The sequence below is a fragment of the Vanellus vanellus genome (assembly GCF_965231255.1).
Source record: "Vanellus vanellus genome assembly, chromosome: Z".
Classification (NCBI taxonomy): domain Eukaryota; kingdom Metazoa; phylum Chordata; class Aves; order Charadriiformes; family Charadriidae; genus Vanellus; species Vanellus vanellus.
Window position 1 is genome coordinate 79,772,290 of NC_138908.1, and position 21,976 is coordinate 79,794,265.

A 21,976-nucleotide genomic window follows, 5' to 3' on the forward strand; every position below is an offset into this window, starting at 1 on the left:
CGGCCAATAAAGATGCTTGCAGAGGAAGTATAACAAGCAAACGTGTTCCTGGTTATTCCTTACCAAACACCAGTCATCAGCAGCCTGAGACCCTCTTAAGGCAAAGCTGCATCCAGAATCCCCACACTGCTTGTAATGCGCTTTGACAGACCCAAACTTAGCACATAAATTTTGAATCCCCTCATGTTTTGACCTCCAATGTTTCTCATGGCAGAGTGTTGCACAATTTTACAATATTTATTGTGTGAAAATGAATTTCCTTTTATTTGTATTGGACTTAATGCTGAATGCTCCTCCCTCTGGTGTTATGAGAAACAGTAAGGTCTTGTGTAACAGTTAACAGAAAGCTGCATGTACGAGTTACAGGCAACCACAGGACAGGTGTACAGAAGGCATTCAGATTACTCCAAATCCACAAGGTACCTTATCATACCACTGTCTGGTAGGGCTCCGTAACAGACTGCTCAGAACTTGTCTTGGCTCCAAGCAGCTTTGGTGTGACAAAGCATGTAAGAGCTTCTGATGAAGAAGCAGGGGTAGGAGAGATCCACATGTGATGACTAACACCCTGCCATCACCAAAATTTAAATCTTGGTCTTTCATAGCTGCAGAGCCATTGCCTGTGTAGGTGTTCTCCTCTGGACATTAGAGAAACGTAGGCAGTGCTTCTCTGGCCTGCATTGCCGTGTGAGGAATCTCACACTGAGCTCTTACATAAGGTTTTAGGGCAGAAAGGTGCATTTATGAATATGTGCTAGAGTGCAGAAATGATCAACACTTCAAAGGGTCACATGCACCACTACAGTGGGGGAAAGTATTGCTAACACTCTTAGCTACAAGCAAACTGACTCAGAGAGAGGAAGAGTAATTTCCATATGCTAAGGCAGTTTTTGGAACAGATTGGGAGAGATCTGAGAAGTTCTGGCTTCCATCCTCTTCTATGACTACCAAAGACTTTTGAGCTTTAATCAATTTGCAAAGCCCTAGCTGTTTCCCTGAAGGGGTGCCGATCGCTGCACAGGGGATGCCAGTCCTGACAATGGGACAGCTCTCCTTTGCTGCCTTTGTAGCCTCTTTAGAAGGTCCACACACGCTTATGGATCCATGCAGTGCAGGGTGAAAACCGCAGTGTTATAACACCCCGCCTGCAAACTAGAAGAACAATCCCCAAAGGTCCCCACAATCATCACTGCAGCCTGATGGAAGTGAGATTGAAGAAAGCAGTTGTAGACCCTTCTAAAAATAATGCACACGTATGAAGTTAGCTTATAGTTAGGAGCTCTTCACTTTGTATTACTCCCTCAGCACTGTGCTCAGACTGTATTTCAGGAAAAGCACAACGATTGCTGCTAATAGTTGGATCTAATTTATAAGGAGCTGAGAGGAGACAATCATGAGAAAATGAGATAGATAAACTTTAGCTGGAAACAATAGGGATCAATTATGACATAATCGCAGCCCAGCATTCCCGGGCTGCTGAGATACTGTGCCTTCCTCTTCATTAATCAGAGATAATCCAGAATTAGGGTGTTTAATTATTTGCAGAGATTCTTTTGTACTTTCTGCCTCTAAAAAGAAGATGCTGATTAGCAAATACACAAAAGCTTTCCAGCTCCAGTCACCCATTGCATTCAGAGGAGGATTTTTGGCTGCAGTGTTGCTGTCATGTTGAAGGCTTCACTCTTCAGGTGAAATTCACTCCTGTGCATAGGAACCTGATGGATCAGTGGAGCTAGGTAAAGGTGAGAATGAAGGGACCAGCAGACATTTATCATGTTTAATGCCCAAGATGCTAATGGGATCCCTCCTACTGCTTCCAGTAAGTTCTGAGGTATCTAGGCAATTGAAAACTCAGCTTTCACTAGTGTATGGTGGCAAGGTAATAGCAGAGATCACAACATTTTGGCTGTTTTGTTTGTGTGTTCAATGGGATGGCTTCTGTACAAAACATCAAATGTGTCCATAATCTTCTTCCCCCCCATTTTCACCAGAACTGACTCCAGGACCGCATGAGCCAAGGATTTGAGTCATGCTGCTCTCCTCAGCGCAATGGTGTTCCTCTGACAGGAGCATATCTGGAATTTGAAGGGATTTTGACACACAGACAGATATACAACCTGTGCTGAACAGGGAGATACATGCGCTTAAATGTTTTTTCTTTCCTTACTTCCAGACTATAGAGCTGAAAGGGCTGCTCTGACTGTCTTGTCAGCTTGGACGAGACTGCAGAGTCAGGGCCTAAGGTTATAATTGCAGAGGGTGTTAAGACTCCTCTTGTAGAACTTCTGGTGCTGTGGGAAATCTTTACTTTCTGAGTTACTAAAGTAGACAACTGCTGAATAGAGGAAAAAAAAAAAAAGGAAAAAAAAAAAAAGAGTCTGTCCAGACAGCAGCAGTGCAGACCCTGTGGGTCCTGCTGGCTTGCTGAATGGGGTCTACTTCAGCTTCCTCACCCGAGGACTCCTGCTGAGGAGCCCTGCACTCCTGGATGCATGCTGGTGAGCTTTACCCGGAGGGCTGCAGGAAGGCTCCTTCCTCTCCCACCTCTCCCAGGAGAGACAGGCTCTGCATTCCCCTTCAGGCAAAGAAATGCCCCAGTCTGAGTTCTTCTGCTACCTGGCTTCCTGCTCCAGCCACTGTGCCTACCCCTGAGTGACTCATGCAGGAGGTATTTCTGCAGCTCCGAGAAGGACATGCCTCATGGCTCAAGGCATCACCCATGGCTTCAGGCAAGGTTCAAGCAGTTTTCTGGCTGTGACTGGACTGTGGTGGCATTAAGGTGGGAAGCTGGGACCTACCTTCTGAGAGCATTTCTTGCATTTAGGTACTTGGAGGATTTTGAGGCTCAGCACAGGGATGACTGGTGTGGCTCCACCTAATGGACTGGGTAGGATTGAAGTCTATGGGATCTGATTGCTATCTGGCACTTAGACAATCTGCTTAAATCCCAATTTAGGTGGAATTTAAGCCTTATGGGTTTTACCCAAAATAAATAGCTCACAAGAAATGTGTGTCACATATTGGTTTCTAGCAGATGGAAAACATTACAGACTGGGAATAACTTTGTTGGAGTTGTGGCTCGCCTGACTGTCTCCTAAGATAAGGGCACTAGCCTTAAGTTTTCTGTTGGATTGACTGCTCTGTGTGCATGTGTGCGTGTATGTAACTGTATGTGTGTAAATTAGGAGCTTCACATTCTCAGTAAATAGCACCAGCAAATGGAAGCTGGTAATATTAACTCTGTCAAGGCTCAGTATTGATCCTGAACAGCTCTGTGAAACGCAAGCCTGAGACTGCAGCCCGATAGCACTAATAATTAAACTGGTTAGCAATATGGAGCTGCCACTCAGATTCAGACTTACAGTGAAATTGTTTAACGAAAAAAAAAGAAGACAGAGCAAGTATGAATACAAGTCTGTGGATCTCCTTTGGAACCTGTTTCTTACAGATCTCAGACATTATTGCGTTTATTATTACTCTGTTTAACTCCTTTGTCATTAGATTTTGTTCTGTACAATTCCAGGTGGAGGCAGACAGATACATTATTTTTGCTTCACTCCGATTTACCGATTTGTTCAGTGAATGGAGTGCTTAACTGCCTCCTGTTACGATGGTTGGAGCTCTTCTACACAAACCTAGCCTGCTGCTTTCCAGTGGGGCAGCCCCCATCTTTGGGTGTCATGAAACTAAAGTAATCATACAACTGAAGAAAGGTGCCCACAGTTTATTTTCAGCCATTTATATCAGGAAGGCTGAGCTTTGCTGACTTATATCAAACAGCTGCCCTATAAATGCTGGTGTGAATTCTTTTTTGGCCGCCAGTGATTTTGTAGAATAACAATATCTACCTCCAGTGTATCACTGTGATTTGGATTTTTTGCCTCCCTGTTGCAAATATATGCTGGTTGATGTTGTCACATGTCAAAATATCCAGTGAGATATGAACTGCGTCAGCAGGACTGGTCTCTTCCCTAGTGCTGCACATTCCAGCACAGTTTATGATATATTATACGCAGATCAATATTTAATGGACACATTATACTGTCAAGAGAAGAAGGCTTCCTATTCAAATTGAAGTTACTTTGTCTAGAGAGTGATGGGAAAAAAAATTACCCTCACATTCAAGAGAGAAGCCTCATTCTTACACCTGGGCTGTGGAAAACGATCCTTTATGCTATCCAGGTAACAAGTGATGCCAAAACATGGCAGAAGGAGGTAAGGCACCCAGTTTTGCAATGAAGCATTTGCATGTTTCAAACAGCGAATGTCTACTGAGTGTAATATTTAAATCAGCACCTGTACCCTTGCAATTGTGGTTGCTGGCCGGTGTACAGGTATGCAAAGACCAACTGACGAAGGGGAAGACCTAGGGCTGGTGGGTGAGAAAAAAGCAGAGATGGTGGTGGAGCTGGTGAGTCAAGACATACAGTGGCAACCTTGGCTTTGTTTAAAGAAAGAATTGGCCTGTTCAGCAGGGCCAGCAGAAAACGTCTTGAGTGAAGGTAAGGGCCCTTTTCAGAGGGAAAGTTCTACCCTGTGAGCAAACAGCGATAGGCCTGAGTTTGCGCGCGACGAGACATAGCTCGTTGTGGGGCATGTGTTTTGAGGTGCAATCATCTTTTCCTCTCATGCACAAGCAGACAGTGACCAGCAAAGAAATGGCCTCCCTTAGCAAATGTGACCCCTCTTAACATAAGAGATGCCGTCCAGAGGGCTACCTAGTGACTTTGTCGCACCAGAAAATGATATATACACTGAGAACAGGTCTAGCTTGACACTAAAGCCACAGTGTGCCGCAAGCCATCACCTTACCTTTGCTGTTGCCATCGGGTCCCCGAAGAATTGTGCACTCCTCAATGTTGCCAAATGCCTCGAATAGCCTGCGCACGTCGTCCTCTGACTGCTGCTTATTGAGCATGCCCACAAAGAGTTTTCTGTCTTCTGGAACAAAATAAAGAGATGCTTACCATATTTCAGGAGGGATGTGAAAGCCAAGATGGCTCAGTATCACATGCGAAACAAATGGTGATTTCATTGAGGTGACATATTTCAGAAGCTGCTAGTCATTTCAGGTGGCTGGCTCAAAAAACCTTAATACATCTGACTTTCAACAAGTACTTGAATATAATTTGGGAATTAAAAAAAAAAACCAAAAACCAAAACAAAAAAAAAACCCAAACAAACAAACCAAAAAAGTTTGGGTTTATATAAACTCTTCAGCTGCTTCTCAAAATCTACGGCACTGAAGTCTTCCAAATCAGCCTTTTCTGATCAATTTTTGCAGTCAGCTTGCAGTAACTGAAATGACAACATTGCTCAGACTGCGATGCAAGAGGAATGTGGATAAAGATAGCACATAGAAATAAAGTCCAAATGAAAAAGAACATATGTTATTAGCCCTCACAATACAAGTTGCAGGAAAGAAATGTTCAACGTAAGTTGTTTTAAATCAGGGTATAATGGAAGCCACAGCCCGTAAATGGAGATTTGTCATTCATACCCACTCACAAACACATACCTACAAGTTTAGATGAGTTTTTTAATATATTTTTAAAGTTTGTTTGAAATAAGCCCACCGTTTTTGAAACATATATTGTTTTTTGAAACAAAGTTAACTTCTACAATTACTTATATCTAAGATAGCTCAAGCAGGTGCTATTTCATGTCAGAGAAGGGTGTTGTCTGCTAGTAGATAATTGTATTTTGGATGAGGAAGGCAATTTGTGCTTGGACTTACACCAAGTATGGAGATCCTTAGTCTAGAATGAAACACCTTCAGAAAATGCTGGTGAAAACAGACAAAACTAATGATTGCTGAGTTGGTAGAAACATCTCAGAGGGCACTGAGTGATGTCTCTAGATCAGACTTATGTTTAGAGAATAGTACCATTACACCAAGAAAAAAAAAATTTACATAGTTTACATTGTGTATGTAAACAGGCCATTTGCACATGATTCATAAATGTCTTATTTATCATTCATTAAACACTATGTAAATGTGTGAACCAAGAGGGTTTTTTTCAGAGCAGTTTACAGAGCAGATGTAACCAATTTGAATAAATATATGTAAATAAATAAATAAATAGTTTGACTTTTTAATTTATTTATTTTTAATGCACATGTTAACCTAAAGCTGAACAAAACATTGGTTTGAAACAACCCTTTTCTGGCTGACTAATTGAGTGATTTGTGTCACTTTTATTCTCCAAGAAATCATTGGTGTAGGGCAAACTGTTCTGCTTCAACCAGTGTTTGATCAAAATTCCCTTTTCCAAGATGTACCTGCAAATTGGCAAATTGCTTTACAGCCTTGGATGAGGACAATTTTTCATGCAGTGGATACTGAGTGAGGATATTTGGAGCTTTCAATCCTGCAGTGGAGTTACCCACATGAACAAAAAGTGTACTGCTCACAGAGAATGAGGAGTCATGTTGCCTTCAGTTAGGCTGCTGAAAAGGCAGGAAAAATAGGTTGAGGAGGGTATGTGTGCACTTCTGATAGTGTGGAAAAAATGGGTATAGCCTGCTGATAGACACATTAGAAACAGGAAACATGCTTATTTTATGTTGGAATTGGTTAAAAAAAGGGACTTTGCAAGGTCTTTACCGGCAACACAAAGTTCAGGCTTTAATGATGCACAAAACCCTATCCAACACCATGTAGCTTGTCCCCACCTCAAGAGAAGGTGCTTTGGACATCTGAAAGATTTGTTTGCTTGATTGCCAAACTGACCTGCAAAAGAGACCCTCAGAAGTTGGGTATAAACCTTCGAAGTTGAGTGTGCACTCTCTGGGGCATCTTTCAGTCCAGGGCTAGACAAAGCCTTGGAGAAACAGTCCAGTCCAAACTCCAATGGTTTTCCAGATATTGGAAGAAAACCCACCCGGTGAATGAGACCAGCTGTTCTGGAAGATGGGAGATATTTTAGGAAGATGGCAGGGCAGTGGGAACAAACTGGGAATACCACCAGCAAAAGGCTTTGCCTAGAAAGTTTGCTTCTAGTAAATACTTCCAGCACAGAGGAAGCTTCTGTTATATTGTACTTTATACAGTTTCCCCTGTTTGAAACAAGCTGCATCAGCAAAAGCACTCCTATAGCTGTGTAACTGTATTTTCACCAGGCTTTTTGCTAATATAAATGTATCATTAAAAAAAAATCACATCCCTCCTCTGTCAGCAAAACTCTCTAGTGTGGAACTGGCCTGAAACTGCCTTGTCTGGTTTAGTTTATGTGAAGCTTATACCAGGTGTTTTAGAAACTACTCAATTTTACATTGTATTTTATTTTATATTATTTTATTTTTATTTTAGCCCCCTTTTCTGGATCTCTGCAGGACACTAGGAATGGTGATGCCTGTCCCCAGAGATGGCTGGCAGAAGATGTGGTGCTCTGGGTGAGCTGCCCACAAGGTGGCCATCAGACCACCAGGAACAGACTCTGCCAAGGGTGGACCACCTTCCCCATGGGCTGCTCATCTAGCCACTCCAGGGGAGGTGGGATGAGGGCGTCTGCCATGGCCAGCCAGGGCTCAGCAGTGCCTGGACATCTCCTCCAGCCCAGTCTCCAAACAAGCGCTCTGTCTCCCTCCTGAAAAACTGTGCCTTGGGTTGTCAGGGGAATCATTTGTCACATCTGCTGTCTTAGAAATCTACACAATCACACACTCAGGTGATAAAAAATGAGTCAGTTTAACAAGCTTTTTTCGCAGAGAGATTCTTCTAACAAAATGCTGCATTTACCTTTCACATGCCAGCCCTGCCAGGGAGGTCAGCAACGTGTTTTGACAATGCCCCTCACACTTCGGTGGGAAGAGAGAGGGAAGGGTCCAGCATCTGGGACCATTTAGAACGTTCCAGGTTTTGGTTAATGTGTTTATGCTCTAATGGGCTTGTATGAGCCTCTTACACACTGAGCGTCCCACTACGCTGCTCTTCCAAGTCCCAAACAAAAAGCTGACATGCCATGCACCGGGTCAATTACATCTGCTTTGTAAATATGTCTGAACAAGGCCACGAGACTGCCAGCATAGAATGAAGAGAGGATGTGTCGGTGTCAGTGGGTTGTGTCTGAGTATGTGTACACACCAGAGGTGCTCCCCACCAGACTTTTACGCTGTCCTCAAATGAGGCCATCGCTCAGGCCACTCTACATTCTGCAGAAACCAGAGGTTTAGGCTGCACATAAACCTGGAGCAGTCCCCATATGAAGCTGTCCCTGAGCTCTGCCTGTCTGTAGGGTCTAACCTACCACCTGTGGTCCACCCATACCACCCTACTGAGCCCCATGCTCTCCTCTTTCAGTGAGACAGTTTCCTAAATCTGTGTGTCTGAGGACCCACATCTGAATTTCAGAGCACTGGGCAGACTCGGTCCCCTGTGACTTCCATTGCCAAGCTCAGTGCTACCATCCCCATTTCAGATTGTGGGACTGAGGGGTTAAAAAACCTTCGAACCAGGCCTGCGAAGACCTGGGCCCCACAGCAAAGTGAACACATAGTTGAGATGAACAGACATACCACTGTCCAGGGGCAGAAAAGAAGAAGAAGGAAAAAAAAAGGCCAGGCACAAACCCGTCATCTGGGATGCCCCCAACATGGGCTGTGGGCATGACCACGTGCTCCAACCTAAGCTGCCCCATGGCTGCGGGAGAGGGAGTGGTACCTCACAGTGCCATCCTGTCTTACACAACAGAGGTGAGCAGCCATGAGGAGCAGCCTCTGTCTCCTCCCGATGAAGGAAATGAAGACAGTGAGCTTGCTTGGCTTGTCTAAAGACAGGTTTGATGAAAACCTGTTCTATACAGCTTCCTTAAGGCTATACATGGCCATGCATCAAGTGCTGATGCACATCTGAGCATCCCCCTTTTGCTTTTTTCAGAAAGGGAATCTCCAAATTTCTGTCTATTACACATACCAAAGTGACAGTTTAAGTTTCTCTTTTACGCCCAAATGTTACATGTTAGTGAAGAAATCTTGCTAGCCTTGCTGTAGAGGCAGTCCTTAATAGCAGCGGTCTGAGCAGTGACACCGCTCCACAGCATGGGGGCTGAATGTGGTGCCCACGTAAGCCTCTTCTCCACACTTTTTTGTTTTCCCTCATTACTGTGGTGCCCAGAAGACCCGAGGAGGTTTCTCCTAGTCCATCACAAAGCCCTCACCATGAGTGACCTGAGGCACTCCCATAATACTGAAAATTAAGTTCAACTCAAGTCTACCCCATTTTGCCCTCAACGAACAATAGGAGACAGCACTCCCCATTCCTCCCAGGAAGATGGGTAAGGAGAGAAAGGCCACAGCAATGGCAAACCAGAGTCGCCAGAAATGTCCCCTTGGCAACGTTTCCAATATCCCCACAAAACCAGGCTCCTCTCTTCTTGGCCACTCTGCCAGCTGCAGAGGCTTGCGCCTGTCAGGAGAAGCTGGCTGCAAGGCACAGCGGTGAAGAAATGTAACTTGTCAGATAAATATACAGAGCCTATAAATCTCCCTGGCTGTGTTTATACGAAGCCTGGGCACCTTCCCCAGTGCAAATAGGGGTTAAATTATTCCCTGTTCTATTTGTATTTAAATGTTATGTTTCTATGATAAGCGTAAGGCAGAGGTGTCAGACGGGCCCGGGCGAAGGAGGCGGCACGAGTGAAAGGTGAAATAATAGAGCGTTGCAAACCAAGTGCTGAGAGGAGATGGGAAGGGGGGACGGCGGAGCGAGGGGGAGAAGGGGGAGGACGGGCACTAATTAAAGAGACAGAAGGGACAATGAGATGCAGGATGTTTGACCCTCTGTGGAGCAAGAGGACAAGAACAAGAATCACAGCAATTGTGGAGGGACTAGGGGAAAATTAGGGTCACTCACAGAGAGACATGACACAGGTTTGTGTTTATCCAGATAGCTCTCACTAATGTATGTGTGTGCGTGGGGGTACATTTAGATAAGAGTATATAAATACACTTGTGTTCTCGTATTCCTCATGCAAAACAAAGAGGTTGAATCCTTGTATCAGGAAAGCGTAAGCCAGCTTTACCATCTAGAACATGGTATCCAAGTCCTTGGAAATAAAGAGGGACAGATCTACCACCTTCGTGGCCCAGGCTAATCAGGAGGGTGAACCAGAAGATCACTACAGTCCCTTCTAGCCACAAACCCCCTTATTCTGAAACCTATCAGCCTCCCTATTTCATCCCGAGTTCATTGCCAGGGCATCACACACGGATAGTGTGTGTGCTTCTTCATGCAAGAACAAAACTAGCGTTTGCATATTTCTGTATTCACCAGAGCAGCTATCTGATGTTACTTGATGCCTTTGGCTTTCTAAGCATCAGGACCAGGTTGCTGTATGGCTTCGTTTCAGAAACCAGATGCTAATTAATTCCATTATTTATAAAGCTAATAATTATTTGTCCCTGCTGCTATTCCCCTCCTCCCCAAACATTGCTTGCACACACAGTGAGGGACCAGCTGCAGTGCCTCGGTCCAGGCACTGGGAACGCCTTTAAGCTTGTCTCCTTGGCACCATGACAGAAAAAACAAGCAGCCTAGAGAAGTTTTCTGTGCAGGTGTGGGTAAGAAGAAAACTCTGATGCATAGGACTGAGTACCAGAAAGGATGCAAGAGGCAGAGCAGATCTTCTTTGCCCACTCTTCAGACTGGTCCTCAGCAGAGAGGGGAGAGGAGGTGGTGCTGAGGTTGCCCATCACAGAACCATACAGAATCATAGAATGGTTCGGGTTAGGAGGGACCTTTAAAGGTCATCTGCTCCAATGCCCCAGCAATTATCAGGGACATCTTCAACTAGATTCAGATTCAATTCTCTCAGCCTGTCTTCATAGGAGAGGTGCTCCAGCCCTCAGAACATCTTTGTGGCTCTCCTCTGGACCTGCTCCAACAGGTTCATATCTTTCCTGTTTTGAAGACTTGAAAGCTGGATGCAGTACTGCAGGTGGGGCCTCACCAAGAGCAGAGTAGTGCGGCAGAACCACCTCCCTCGACCTGCTGGCCACACTTCTTTTGATGCAGCTCAGGATGCGGGTGGCTTTCTGGACTGAGCGCACATGGTTGGTTCATGTCCAGCTTTTCATCCACCGGCACCCTGAGGTCCAGGCAATGGGATCAGGATTCTGCCAAAGTCACAGTGGTGAAAAAGAGCTATAAACCTGGGTGGGTTTTTTTTGGACAGCCATGGACAAGGTATCCTCCTTAGGCCAAAGAAGAAAGGAGGAACTAGAGAGCAGAGAGCTGAGCCACGGGTGCCCCGAAAATTACAGAAGTTTGGGCTGAGATCTGAACTCAAATCTGCAAGCTCAAACCAGCTTCCCTCTTGACCCGGAGTGCCCCACTGCTCCCCTCAACTCGTGCTAATCAGGCGGATCAATAGGCTAAAAGCAGGGCATTTCCTGGGGCCTGGGCTGCACACTCCTATTGCCATTTTCACAGCAGTCCTACAGCTCCGTGATGATGATTACAGCCCTTTCCACAGGGGAAGCGATTACGAATTCTGTTGTAGCTAATTGTAAATTAGCTAATTATCTTCTCCGTGGTACCTTACTGCAAAACACATGAACCTTGTAAAATGGAGGTGTTTCAAAAATTAGGACAGGGAAAAAAAAAAATGACAACAACAACAACCAGAACCCCAACCCACTCTGGAAAGAGCAGAAGCCTACTGCTACCTAACTCCAAACAATAGCAACTGAACACTCCTTCCACCCTCACAGGCTCATCATTCCCCCCTTTTCACTCCCCCACCCCACATCAAACAACACCCACAAGGGGCTAATGCTGCCGCGGGCTTTAAAATGTTTGCTGAGTTCACCTGTTCCTTGCAGCTGGGTGTTGTGGGGCATCCCTAATCACATTTTAGCAGGAGTGATTTCTTTGTGCTGATCTCTTCCTCTCCTCCCTCCCTGGTTTGGTTTTACTTAACAGATTCTTTATATCCTGTACGTTAGCAGATATGATTGCACAGCTGCCGGTCTCTGACTGCTGGAGACAGAGGCTTTGAGACACCCGGGCTAGAGAGAATAACAGCTAATCTGAACAGCTGTGTGATGGGGACAAGCGCAAATGAATATAAGCCCAGGTGTGGGAACATAATTCTCCTGCACAAAGAAGGAAGCTTCATCCCACAGGTGCGTTACTCTCCACTGTTGCATCTGAAAAACTTAGTTTGAAGGTTTTCTCTTATTTAATTGCTTGGCCGTACTCTAGGCCTTGAATTGGACACGGATCCTGTATACAGAATGAAAGAACAGCTGTGTGAGAGACAGTGGGTCTGTCTGACTTGATGTTCTGCCTTTGGCAATGGCCAATTCCAGATGTCTAGGAAAGAGTATAAGAACAGGGCAAGCAATTTTTGTTAATCCCCAAAATATTCTCCTAGATTCCAGTGCTCTGCAGTTTAGGGACATCTGGAGTCTGAAGCATTTTTTCATATGTAGTAGTTTTTGAAGTGTCTTTCTTCAATGTAATTGTTCAGTGGGCTTTTGAACCCATATAAGATGTAAGAATCCAGCACATCCTGCAGCAAGACATTCTGCAGCTTAATCATGCATTGTGTTAGGAACTGCTTGCTTTTGTTTATTTTGAACATGCCACAAACTATTTTCAACTGACAGGTCTTAGATCTTGTTTTGGAAGAGAGCAGAAATCACTTCTGATCCATTTACGGAAGAGTGGACCCATGAGGATATGCAAGAACTTGGTCAAAGCTTCTGTCTGTGTATTTCAAACTGGTATTTGGGACTCCAGGGTCCCATCTCAAGCCATGCTCTGGATATTGTGGAAGGCAAAATTACTTTTCCCTTGGAGTGATTTGTTATTCCTGGTACCAGAGAGATGGATGACCATGTAGTTACTGTTACTGAGTACTTGCAATACATCTCTGCCAAGGACAGCAGCCTTAATGGAAACATGGGCTACATAAGTTACCCAGTGGAAAAGGCAGCCTCAGTTTCCCCAACTGCAAAAAGAATAATTGGTGCTTGCACCAGGAAAAATTGGGCATTGCTGAGCTTCCTCAGTGTTTGCCACAGGCCAGGAATAAAGTGAGCTCTGGCAGTAATAGTGAAAGGTACCTGGCAGGCTGGTGGTCATTTCTATGGCTGAACCCTCTGGTGGTTTCTAGCAAAGTGGCTGGAGCTTCCCCAACTCCTTGCTCATGCAAGAGGAGTGGGGTGGGGCAGTGAAGTAAGTCAACACAAGGTTTAGTTCTGAATGGAAAGCCCTGCTTTTGCAAATGAAAGCAACCGTGGATTTCTGAGTCATCTTCCAGGGAGAGATTTTCATGTCCTGCAGTAGTGTGATCACTAAAGAGAGTGCCACAGTGATCCAAGAGATCTGTGTCCAAGAGAACACAGATGTTGGCTGCTGTTGGCCCTACGAGTGACTGGAAAGAGATTTAACACATTGCCAACTGGTCAACCCAAAGTCTAGGATTATGTTTTTCAATTAAATGTGTCTGGGCCTATTCTCTACTTTCAGAGTCTTCCTCCACACTACAGTCTTATACTCCTGAGCAGAGAGCGCTGCTTGACAGGGAAGCGGAAGACATCCTCAGTCTGCAGCAGCTGCTAAACCATGTCCAGAAGTTGCTTGGGAGAGCAGATATACGGGCAGGATGGCTAAAGTGTAGAGCTAGGGCAAAAAATGGGTGGAGATGGAGAAGAAAGTTCAGACCAGGAGGATGAATGCTGTCCAGGCTTGGCTGGTCTGTGCTGCTGTGGCAAGACCTGCTGTCTACCTGCACTGAAGTGAAATCCAACCTTAAACCTACAGCCTCATCTGGACAGTTCAGATGAAAGCTCACTCAGGTTTCCTCTGTGCAGATACAAAATAGGTTATGGACAAAACTTGGGCAACAGGCCAAGCAAACACTGCCATGAAAATATAGCCTAAACGATTCTTTTAACAGCAGAATCTTCTTGTACAGCTGAGAATATTATAACCCGAAGACAAATATCAGTAGTTCTGACTTGCTGAACAGCGCCGTCACAACTGTCCATTGCCAAGAGATGCTATTCCCTGTGCAGATCTTAAATGACAGGTTTTATGGTGTTGGATATTGAGCTGGGAAAACAACTCATGACGACCCACTTTGTTAGTATCCCTTGCTTAGGAAAGCTGGTGGTGAGAGCAGTCTGAAACTTGGTGTCATGCAAAGCACAAAGACTCTGCCTGATTTCTGCCTGGCAGATCAGAATTCTTTCAAGTTTATTCATTATTTGAAACACCCAACCGGAATATTTCTGTGAAAGATTCAGGAGGTGATGCTTTTTAGGAAAAGATTCAGGAATCAAAATCTGATTTTTCTAAATTCAATGTATAGCCTAAACACCCACTTTCTTTTCACCATCTCTCCACAATAGGAAGAATATCTGAATTAGAATCAGACTTCCAATCAGAAAAAAAAAAAAAAAATCACGCCTCTTTCCCTAGATATTAGCAGCCTGTGCTTACAGTTCCTGTTTCCCAGGAACACCCCTGGAAATGTTCGTAGGAGAAAAGCACCTGAGGAAACCCAGCATCAAAGTGAGGAGGCATACAGGTGTGCTTTAAGTAAACTTTGCAGGATTTTCCATGCCTGTTTGGGCTTCTTCCTTCTGCAAATCTATGGGTGTTTCTCTGGCCCAGCTTGATGGATTTCCCAAAGAAGAAGGAGGTGAAGGAGAATATGGTCTTGTACTATCAAACAACTCCTCAAATGAACACTGAATTACATCACACTTTTACACTCATCTTTCAGAAACAGCTCAGATTTGAATACAACTCCTGCAGCCTTTGGTTCTAGGGAATTTAACACATCTTGATTCCTGTGTGCAACATCCCCTTTTCACTTTGTGGTCACACAAGGCTGAGGCTGAGCCTGAAGGGCCATTTGGTTTTCACACTCGTTCAGAGGAAAGCTTAGAAGCTTCTTGACAAACTCCGCAGGGTCAGTGGTGTCAAGGATGGTATGTCAAGAAAATAAGTTTCAGTTCCTAAACTCATCTCACTGGTGACCTGTCAGGACTTTGAAACCCTTTCCAGAAGCCTAGAAGGCCAGGACGTTTATCCGTGGTAGCACTCCAGCCTTGAGCACTGAGGACTGTTGGAACAGCAAAGGCATAGGCAGGAAGGGGGGGTAGGAAGGACATATTTTCTCTTGCAGGAGCTGTGACGACATTTCAGATCAAATTAAACTTCAGTTTTTAAAGACTTCAGTGGAGGTAATTGAAACACTTCCTCACAATTGCCTGAACCTAAGTGTTATCTCTCTTTTCCTCTGTATATCATCCCTTTTCCCCCAAGCCTGAGACAGCCCTGCACGGCCACAGCCTCCTTAATATTAAAGACGGTGATTAAATGGGATTCGCCAAAAGACAAAGGGCTGAAAACCTGCCAATTGTTAATCCCTCTTTCGCTGTGCTTAAAAATTCCATTTCCTTCATTTGAAGAAAGGGGGAGGAAGAAAAGAGAATTATACGCCTATGTCTAATTTAAATTCTGGCGTCGCGGGTCCTGTTCCCTTCTCCCTCTCTTGACGTCTGAATATATTCCTTTATTACCATTATTACAGCTTTCTGATTGCATTAAAATTCATCCACACGCTTCTCTCCACATTCCACTTTTCTTTTGCCAGTTTTTTTGCTAATTCCCTTTTTCTCTCCCCCCTTCCCTCCCCACTTTCAAATTATACAGAATGTCATTAAAGATCTCCACAAAATGCCTCAACTCCTTTCTCTTGCTTTTATAAACTTGCTGGCTTTCTTCCTCTCCATCCCCTCGTCTACAAACAAAGAAAATGAAGGAGAGGCAAAAGAATACAATAATAATAAAGGAATCCAAGCAGCATGTCTCATAGGTCTCAATAACACCTTTCCTACATCATACAGCTCCGGGCCTAATGCTCACCTCAGTTATGAAGCTGTATTTCACACAGAAGTTTTGTGTATTATTTGTTTGACGCTTGTACCTGGAATCCACAGCTAAAATCAAAAGTGGAGTGTGCCAGGCTGTGTATGTAAGCGTGGAAAGAGACAGTCCTGCCTGTAACTATAAGCAGGAAAATAAGGAGGTCGGAAATAGAAACGTAATTTCACCCTGCTTTACAGAGCAAGAGCTGAAATCCTGTAAGGATTTCACTATGGATGTGAGCAGTGGAACTGTGCATGCAGTACAGACGCCCAGTTGCAGGTGATTAGTTCAAGATCTGAAATTAAACAGGATCCACCCATTTAATCCTTCGGACATCCCACTGACTGCAAGGAGACCTTAAAAGTGCCCTTTTTTCCCCACGATGCACATCACCTAAAAAGCCAGTATATTTTTGCTTAAACCAGTCCCATCTAGGTGGAAGTCCCATTCTGGGGATTTTATAGATAAAAATCAAGGTGAGAATTGGACTCTTTCCCTATATAGAATGCCATCTGCCTTATAGGCATTTAAACTATAAAGTGGGGGCATGACATAGTGCCCATGTGATGAGGCTGAGGTGACTGGTCCCCACAACCTCTCCTTGTGACTCTCCTAGCCCAGCTGGGAGGAATAAACTGCTGTTGGGAAACTCTCATTCATTCTCTCCAGTTCTTCCCAGGATGCCTAAGTAGGTTTTTTGTTGGTTTGGTTGTGTTTTTTTTTTTTTTACTCTTATTTTTGTTGCTGTCACCCTCAATTACACTGATATAGTGAAATGACTGAAACTGGATGAAAAACTGTATTTTCTTTCTATGGGAAATACTGATGTCTCAAAAAATGTGCTTCCACTTTGAATTGGAGAGGCCAAAGTTCTTGTGAAATGGAAATTCTTCAGTTGTGAAAAGTTACAGGGTATTGTCTCAGAGGAATAAAAAGACTTTGTCTTAATAACCTCAAAACATAAAATATATAAAGCAGAATGGTTGTGGTTTTCAGCCAGACAAAAGAGAGTACATTTTCACACACTATATGAATAAATGAAAGACATTTCTGCCATGGGATGTTGCTGAACACAAAAATCATAAATTAGCTCCAAGGAGAATGAGAGAGATTAGTGGTGGTTGCGTCCACTCACTGCTATTAAACATGAAGAACTAGATTCAAAATCTATTTTAGTCACTAAGCCTCTGTCTCCTGGAAGCGTGAGGATATTAAGGGAAGGGTCACTCTTCATAAAAGCCCTGTTCTTACTCTTTCTGGGCACTGCTGGAGCAGAGGATCCTGGACTAGGGAAACCTTTGGTCTAACCCAAAACAGCAGCTCTTACGGTCTTAGTGGTTTAATACAATACAGACTTGAGACAAAATTAATCAAAGAGATCCTGCTAAAATGACAGGTTTGTATCTCCTCGAGAACTCGATGCATTAATTTTTTTAAAAAAAATATATCCCCTGGCAAAAATCTCATTGAAATGGACTTGTTCCAGGGGAACGCTTTGCCTTTTACAAAACTATATGTTCGGCTAGATAACCGTACTTTTGAAATGCTTTGGCCAGCTCAACAAATAACCCAGGCAATGAATGGGTCTGCTTCAGGATGCCACCTGGAAGGATCTGGCTTGACTTACCCACATACTCATTTAGACCATTACTCCAAGGTGTGTATGCGAAGGAACATTATATTCCAGGGATGCTACACTGGTGCTTGAAATAAACACCAGGGATTCAGAGTTAGAGCTGAAGCTTATTGAAGTTAATGAAAAAGAGTGCCACGGAGCCACGGAGGCTTTGGATCAGACCCTCAATTTGCTGAACTGCTGCTCTCTATGTGCCTACCACTGCTGGGTATTGCAGATTCTCCCCGACGCAGAACGGCACATTACACCCGTGCCAGGGGACGTCTGGTGAGGACGGAGCAGGAGGAGAGCAGAGCCTGAACGATGCCGAACACACCTTTTGTGTGCTAAGGCCCGGGAGTCTTCATGTATTTCTCTGATTCCGATCTGTTTTCTTAGCCTCCTTTCACCACTCTCTTGCAATAAGGAAAAGAAAACCAAACCCCTGTGAAACCTCCAGCACAGCCAAGACTCATCCTGCTTCTGAGCGGAAGACTTTCCTGCGGGCCTGACCCCAGGTTTTAAAACAGCGGTACAGAGCAGTGAGGGAACGCAGGAAAACTGCAACCGGACGGCGTGGCCTGTAACGCCAGGCGGCATTGGCAGCGCATGGCACGGAGATCGCAATACAATTTGTCACCGACACACCCACAGACATGGAGGAACCTTCCTTTAGCGAAATCCGTAATCAGCACACACCTGGCCAGAAGCAAGGCCTGCTGGACTCAGCTAGAAGTTACCCACAGGCATGGGACGGCCCATGCCTGGAGATATAACCTGCAAAAATAACCCCCAGGAACTTTGTCTCCCTGCATCTGGGCTCGTTCCGAACTCAGGGGAGATTCTTCCCACCCAGCGCATTGAGCCGAAGGTCTCTTCTTTCACTGGGGAAAATGAGACGCCTTTGATATCACTTAGTATCCCCCTGCAAACATTTTATTGAAGATTATTTCTTCCACCCACCCTCCCATCCACCCCCCCTCAACTCCAACTGGCTTTAAATGCCACTGTCATTTCCATCTGCTGACAGAGCTCTTTAACTGCTGCACCGAATGGCATTCGCTAAAACCAACTAATAGAGGGAAATGAGGTTAACCTTTAAGAAAGGTGAAAATGAGCCGGGTGCTATGCCAGCAGTAACGAATAGTTCATAAACAGCCTCCTGCTGCAGAGGCACTTTACTCCAGGCGCTGGCATTGCTGGTAGCTCCATTTGCATGTGGGTTTCAGGGGTGAGCTTGGCCAGGAGAAGGCACAGGACCTCTCTGCTCACGCGGTTTAGTCAGCCCTTGTCTGGCAGGCCTGTGGGGACAATCCCATGACTGATCTTGGCTGCTGTTGTCTGAACTCACAGCAAACGTGCATTGGCTGTAGTGGGTGTGTACGACATATTGGAGGCTTTCACCAAGAGAGCTTTTCCCCAACCCTTTTCTTCCCTCACATGCAGGGAGACGGGAGTGCTCAGGGCCAAATCCTGCCTTGCCTGTCTCCTTTGCTGAGTTCCTTCTTTCCACTGGCCTTTTTAAATCTTTCACAGCTCAGCCCAACACTACCTACTAACTCTTACTGACTGACTTAAGGCTCTGCTTCTGTAAAAGTGGTATTGCTGGGTGGTCCTGCACTGAAGGAACATTAACGTCCTCCTGTTTTCTTTCAGGCTTAATGAACTTGTCTCCTTGCGCATCCAAGAATTAAATAAAGTCTTGGCTTTAAACCACAACTTGATCCTGCCTGTGCTATTCCTAAACTCATACTTGAGACCCTGTGCTATGCAAATCATGAAGGAGAGAGAAGAAGAGCTGGGGACCAGAGACCATACAGTTCCATGAAACCACTGCAAGAGGAAGGGCATCTCTTCCTCTGCACAGAAGACTAACAGCAGGTGAGTCTTACATAAAGGAACTCAATGCCTTACCAGTTTGTGTACCAGAAGAAGGAGATGCAGCACAATGCCATGATGGGAACAAGACAAATATTTGTTAAGTAATTTTCTGTTGTCAGCGCTTTGCTTCATCTAATTTTAATTAGATTGGAGAGCCTGAAGGATGCATATACTACCAACTATACTAACAGCAGCTGGCAGTACAGGACTGGGTCCACATGAAGGGGGGATATTGGTCTCCTGTTTTCAGTAAATTTTTCCACTCACTTTATATAGACACATCTCTGTTTTTACAGAAGTGGACTGAAGTTGGTTCTTTGTCTTACCATCACAGAGTGCTGACCATACTATTGTCTTTCTCTTGGTACATTATCCATGCCAAAAGTACTTGAAACAGAAATTATACACCTGGACCAAACGATCAGTAAGAATAAGTCGAAAAAGCTTCCTGAAACAAGGGCTTTAGTAGGTATAAATCAACACTACAGACACACATGGTGCAATGATAGAATTATTTCTCCCACCAACACACTTATGGCCAGATCAGCAAATATAAAAAGCAGTTATCCCATTCCTACACAAGGTTAGTAGCTGAGGAAATTCATTCCCCGATTCAGGTTAAAATCCAAGTCTCAGAAAAGTGAATTTCCAGCTACTAGAGCTTCACTGTCTATGTGGGAAAACATGTCCCTCAGTAGGCTTTTTCCACCTCAGATTTCATCACTGCTAATAATGCTTTTTGGCTAACAATACTTTTTGGGTATGTGGAGAAAGCAGGGCTGTGCAAGCCAGATCTGAACCTGGCTCCGGTCCCTATTACTGCAACAGTACTGTAACTGTGCTAAGGGGAGTGATCTCTTCCCTTCATCAGTAGCCAGGACTCAGAGACACAGAGAGAGACAGAGAGCGAAGGTGCTGTTTTATAACAAGCCTTTTCTGAGCTTGAGAGCTCACTGTGCTATTATTTCCCCCCTTTTCCCTCATTTCAGGCTTTTTTGTGTTTCATGTTTGGCCCTCGGCAGGCTGAGAGACATGCTGACAAGTTGTAACTCTCACTCGGCTCTGCGAGGGCTTTGTTCTCTGCGTGCGTGGCACAGACTCGCTTCCTCTTTCGAAATGTGACAGCGAGCGATAACATTGACACAGAGAGCCAGCGCCTGGTCTCGGCACGCTCCCTATGCTAAAGACCCTCTCCAGTGATCTGCTGCATCAGTCAGGAAGCAAAGATGGGCATCGTGCAGGAAAAAACCTAGTAGTGACGACCTCTTTTTCCTCCAAAAGCCCCTTAACCCCAGGCTAGTCAGAGACTCACAGGACTTAACATCAAAAAGGGATTTTCAGTGATCTGGTCTCTACTCCCATGTACTGGAGATGCCCAGAGAACTGCCCCCAGGAACCTCCCACCCCATGGATGAACCACCATGCCTAAACTGTTCTGCAGCTGCCCCACAGCTAACCCCATGGGTTGTGCTTTGGCTAAAATGTGTGTCCTGGAGAGGGGTCAAGTCTTACTCTGAGGACACCAGTCAGAACATCCATCAACATTACAGTCTGCTTTGATGCCTATGCTCTTGTGATAAGAGCCCATCTTTGACTTCTCACTTTAATGTGTTTGGCGTCACGTTCAAATTAGAAAAGTTTTTGAGAAAAGTTAGTCCTCTCTCCAGCTGATTAAAGTGCTCTTTGGTATAAAGCCTTTTTTTTCCCAGAAAAGATACTGCCGTAAAGACCCAAGTCTCTTGGAGCTCTCTGCGGCAAGGATGAGCACGACTCTTTAAGCCTGACACTTTGAGGCATCTGTTTTATTTACAGAGGCCTCTTCAAAATTTTTTACAGTTTTTAAACCGTGAACACCAGGCTAGGATCAGCTTGCCAGAGTACTCCTCCACCAACAATACCTACTAAAAAGTCATCTTTGTCCTCCACTTTCCTTGTTTATACAGCCAGAGGTCCCGTTAGATGGTTTTGCCCACCACCATGCTGGGAGCTAATGTTGACTTCCTCAGCCATGCTAACCACTTTTCTAGGTCATTGCCTAGGTAGTTTTCTAGGTTGCTGTCTTATGAAATATAACCCCTCATTCTTTAGGCCTGGTTTTCAGCCTTACTCCTCCATGAGTCAGCTTAGATTTGGTTCTGCAGAAACATGCGCATAATGCCTCAGCCAACCAAAGCTCATTCAGAGTGACCTATGTGACTTAGATGACTCTGTATCAGAGTCCTGTCCTTACAATTTTCCATTTCGTGTTATCCACAGATTTTATCAGCCAGGATATTTAATTCCACATCATTCATGACAAAGCTGACTAGCATCAGAGTTGGTACTGATCCGTGCAGAACCCTGCCACAAATACCCTCACTCTATCATGCTTTCTCTTTGACAACTGCATTTTGGGATTTGTCCATTACCCACTTCTTAATCCATTTAATGTCTGCCCTCTTGAACATCGTACTCAGCAGGAACTACAAGGAAGTTCCAGTTCTAGAGATCCAACCTTTGCAGCTCACGATAACTTCAACTGATAAGGAAAACTCAATCAGTCAGTTTTGCCAAAGGGAAGATAGGATCTCAAAGACACATTGCCCCTCTCC

General features: G+C 44.7%; 1 protein-coding gene across 14 annotated transcripts in view; it reads right to left on the reverse strand.

Annotated features, from left to right (window-relative positions):
* The window catches only part of CELF4 (CUGBP Elav-like family member 4), a gene marked incomplete at both ends in the record, with an annotated part of 693,394 nt that overhangs the window by 75,837 nt on the left and 595,581 nt on the right, over window positions 1-21,976 (reverse strand). For 7 of the 14 annotated variants that reach the window (XM_082496991.1, XM_082496998.1, XM_082496993.1 and 4 more), the window contains one exon: window positions 4,813-4,938. In XM_082496991.1, the coding sequence (XP_082353117.1) occupies window positions 4,813-4,938 (126 nt within the window). Of the gene's footprint in view, window positions 1-4,812; window positions 4,942-21,976 lie in introns of all 14 variants that reach the window. The other 7 variants (XM_082496990.1, XM_082496997.1, XM_082496988.1 and 4 more) reach the window with 1 other exon arrangement.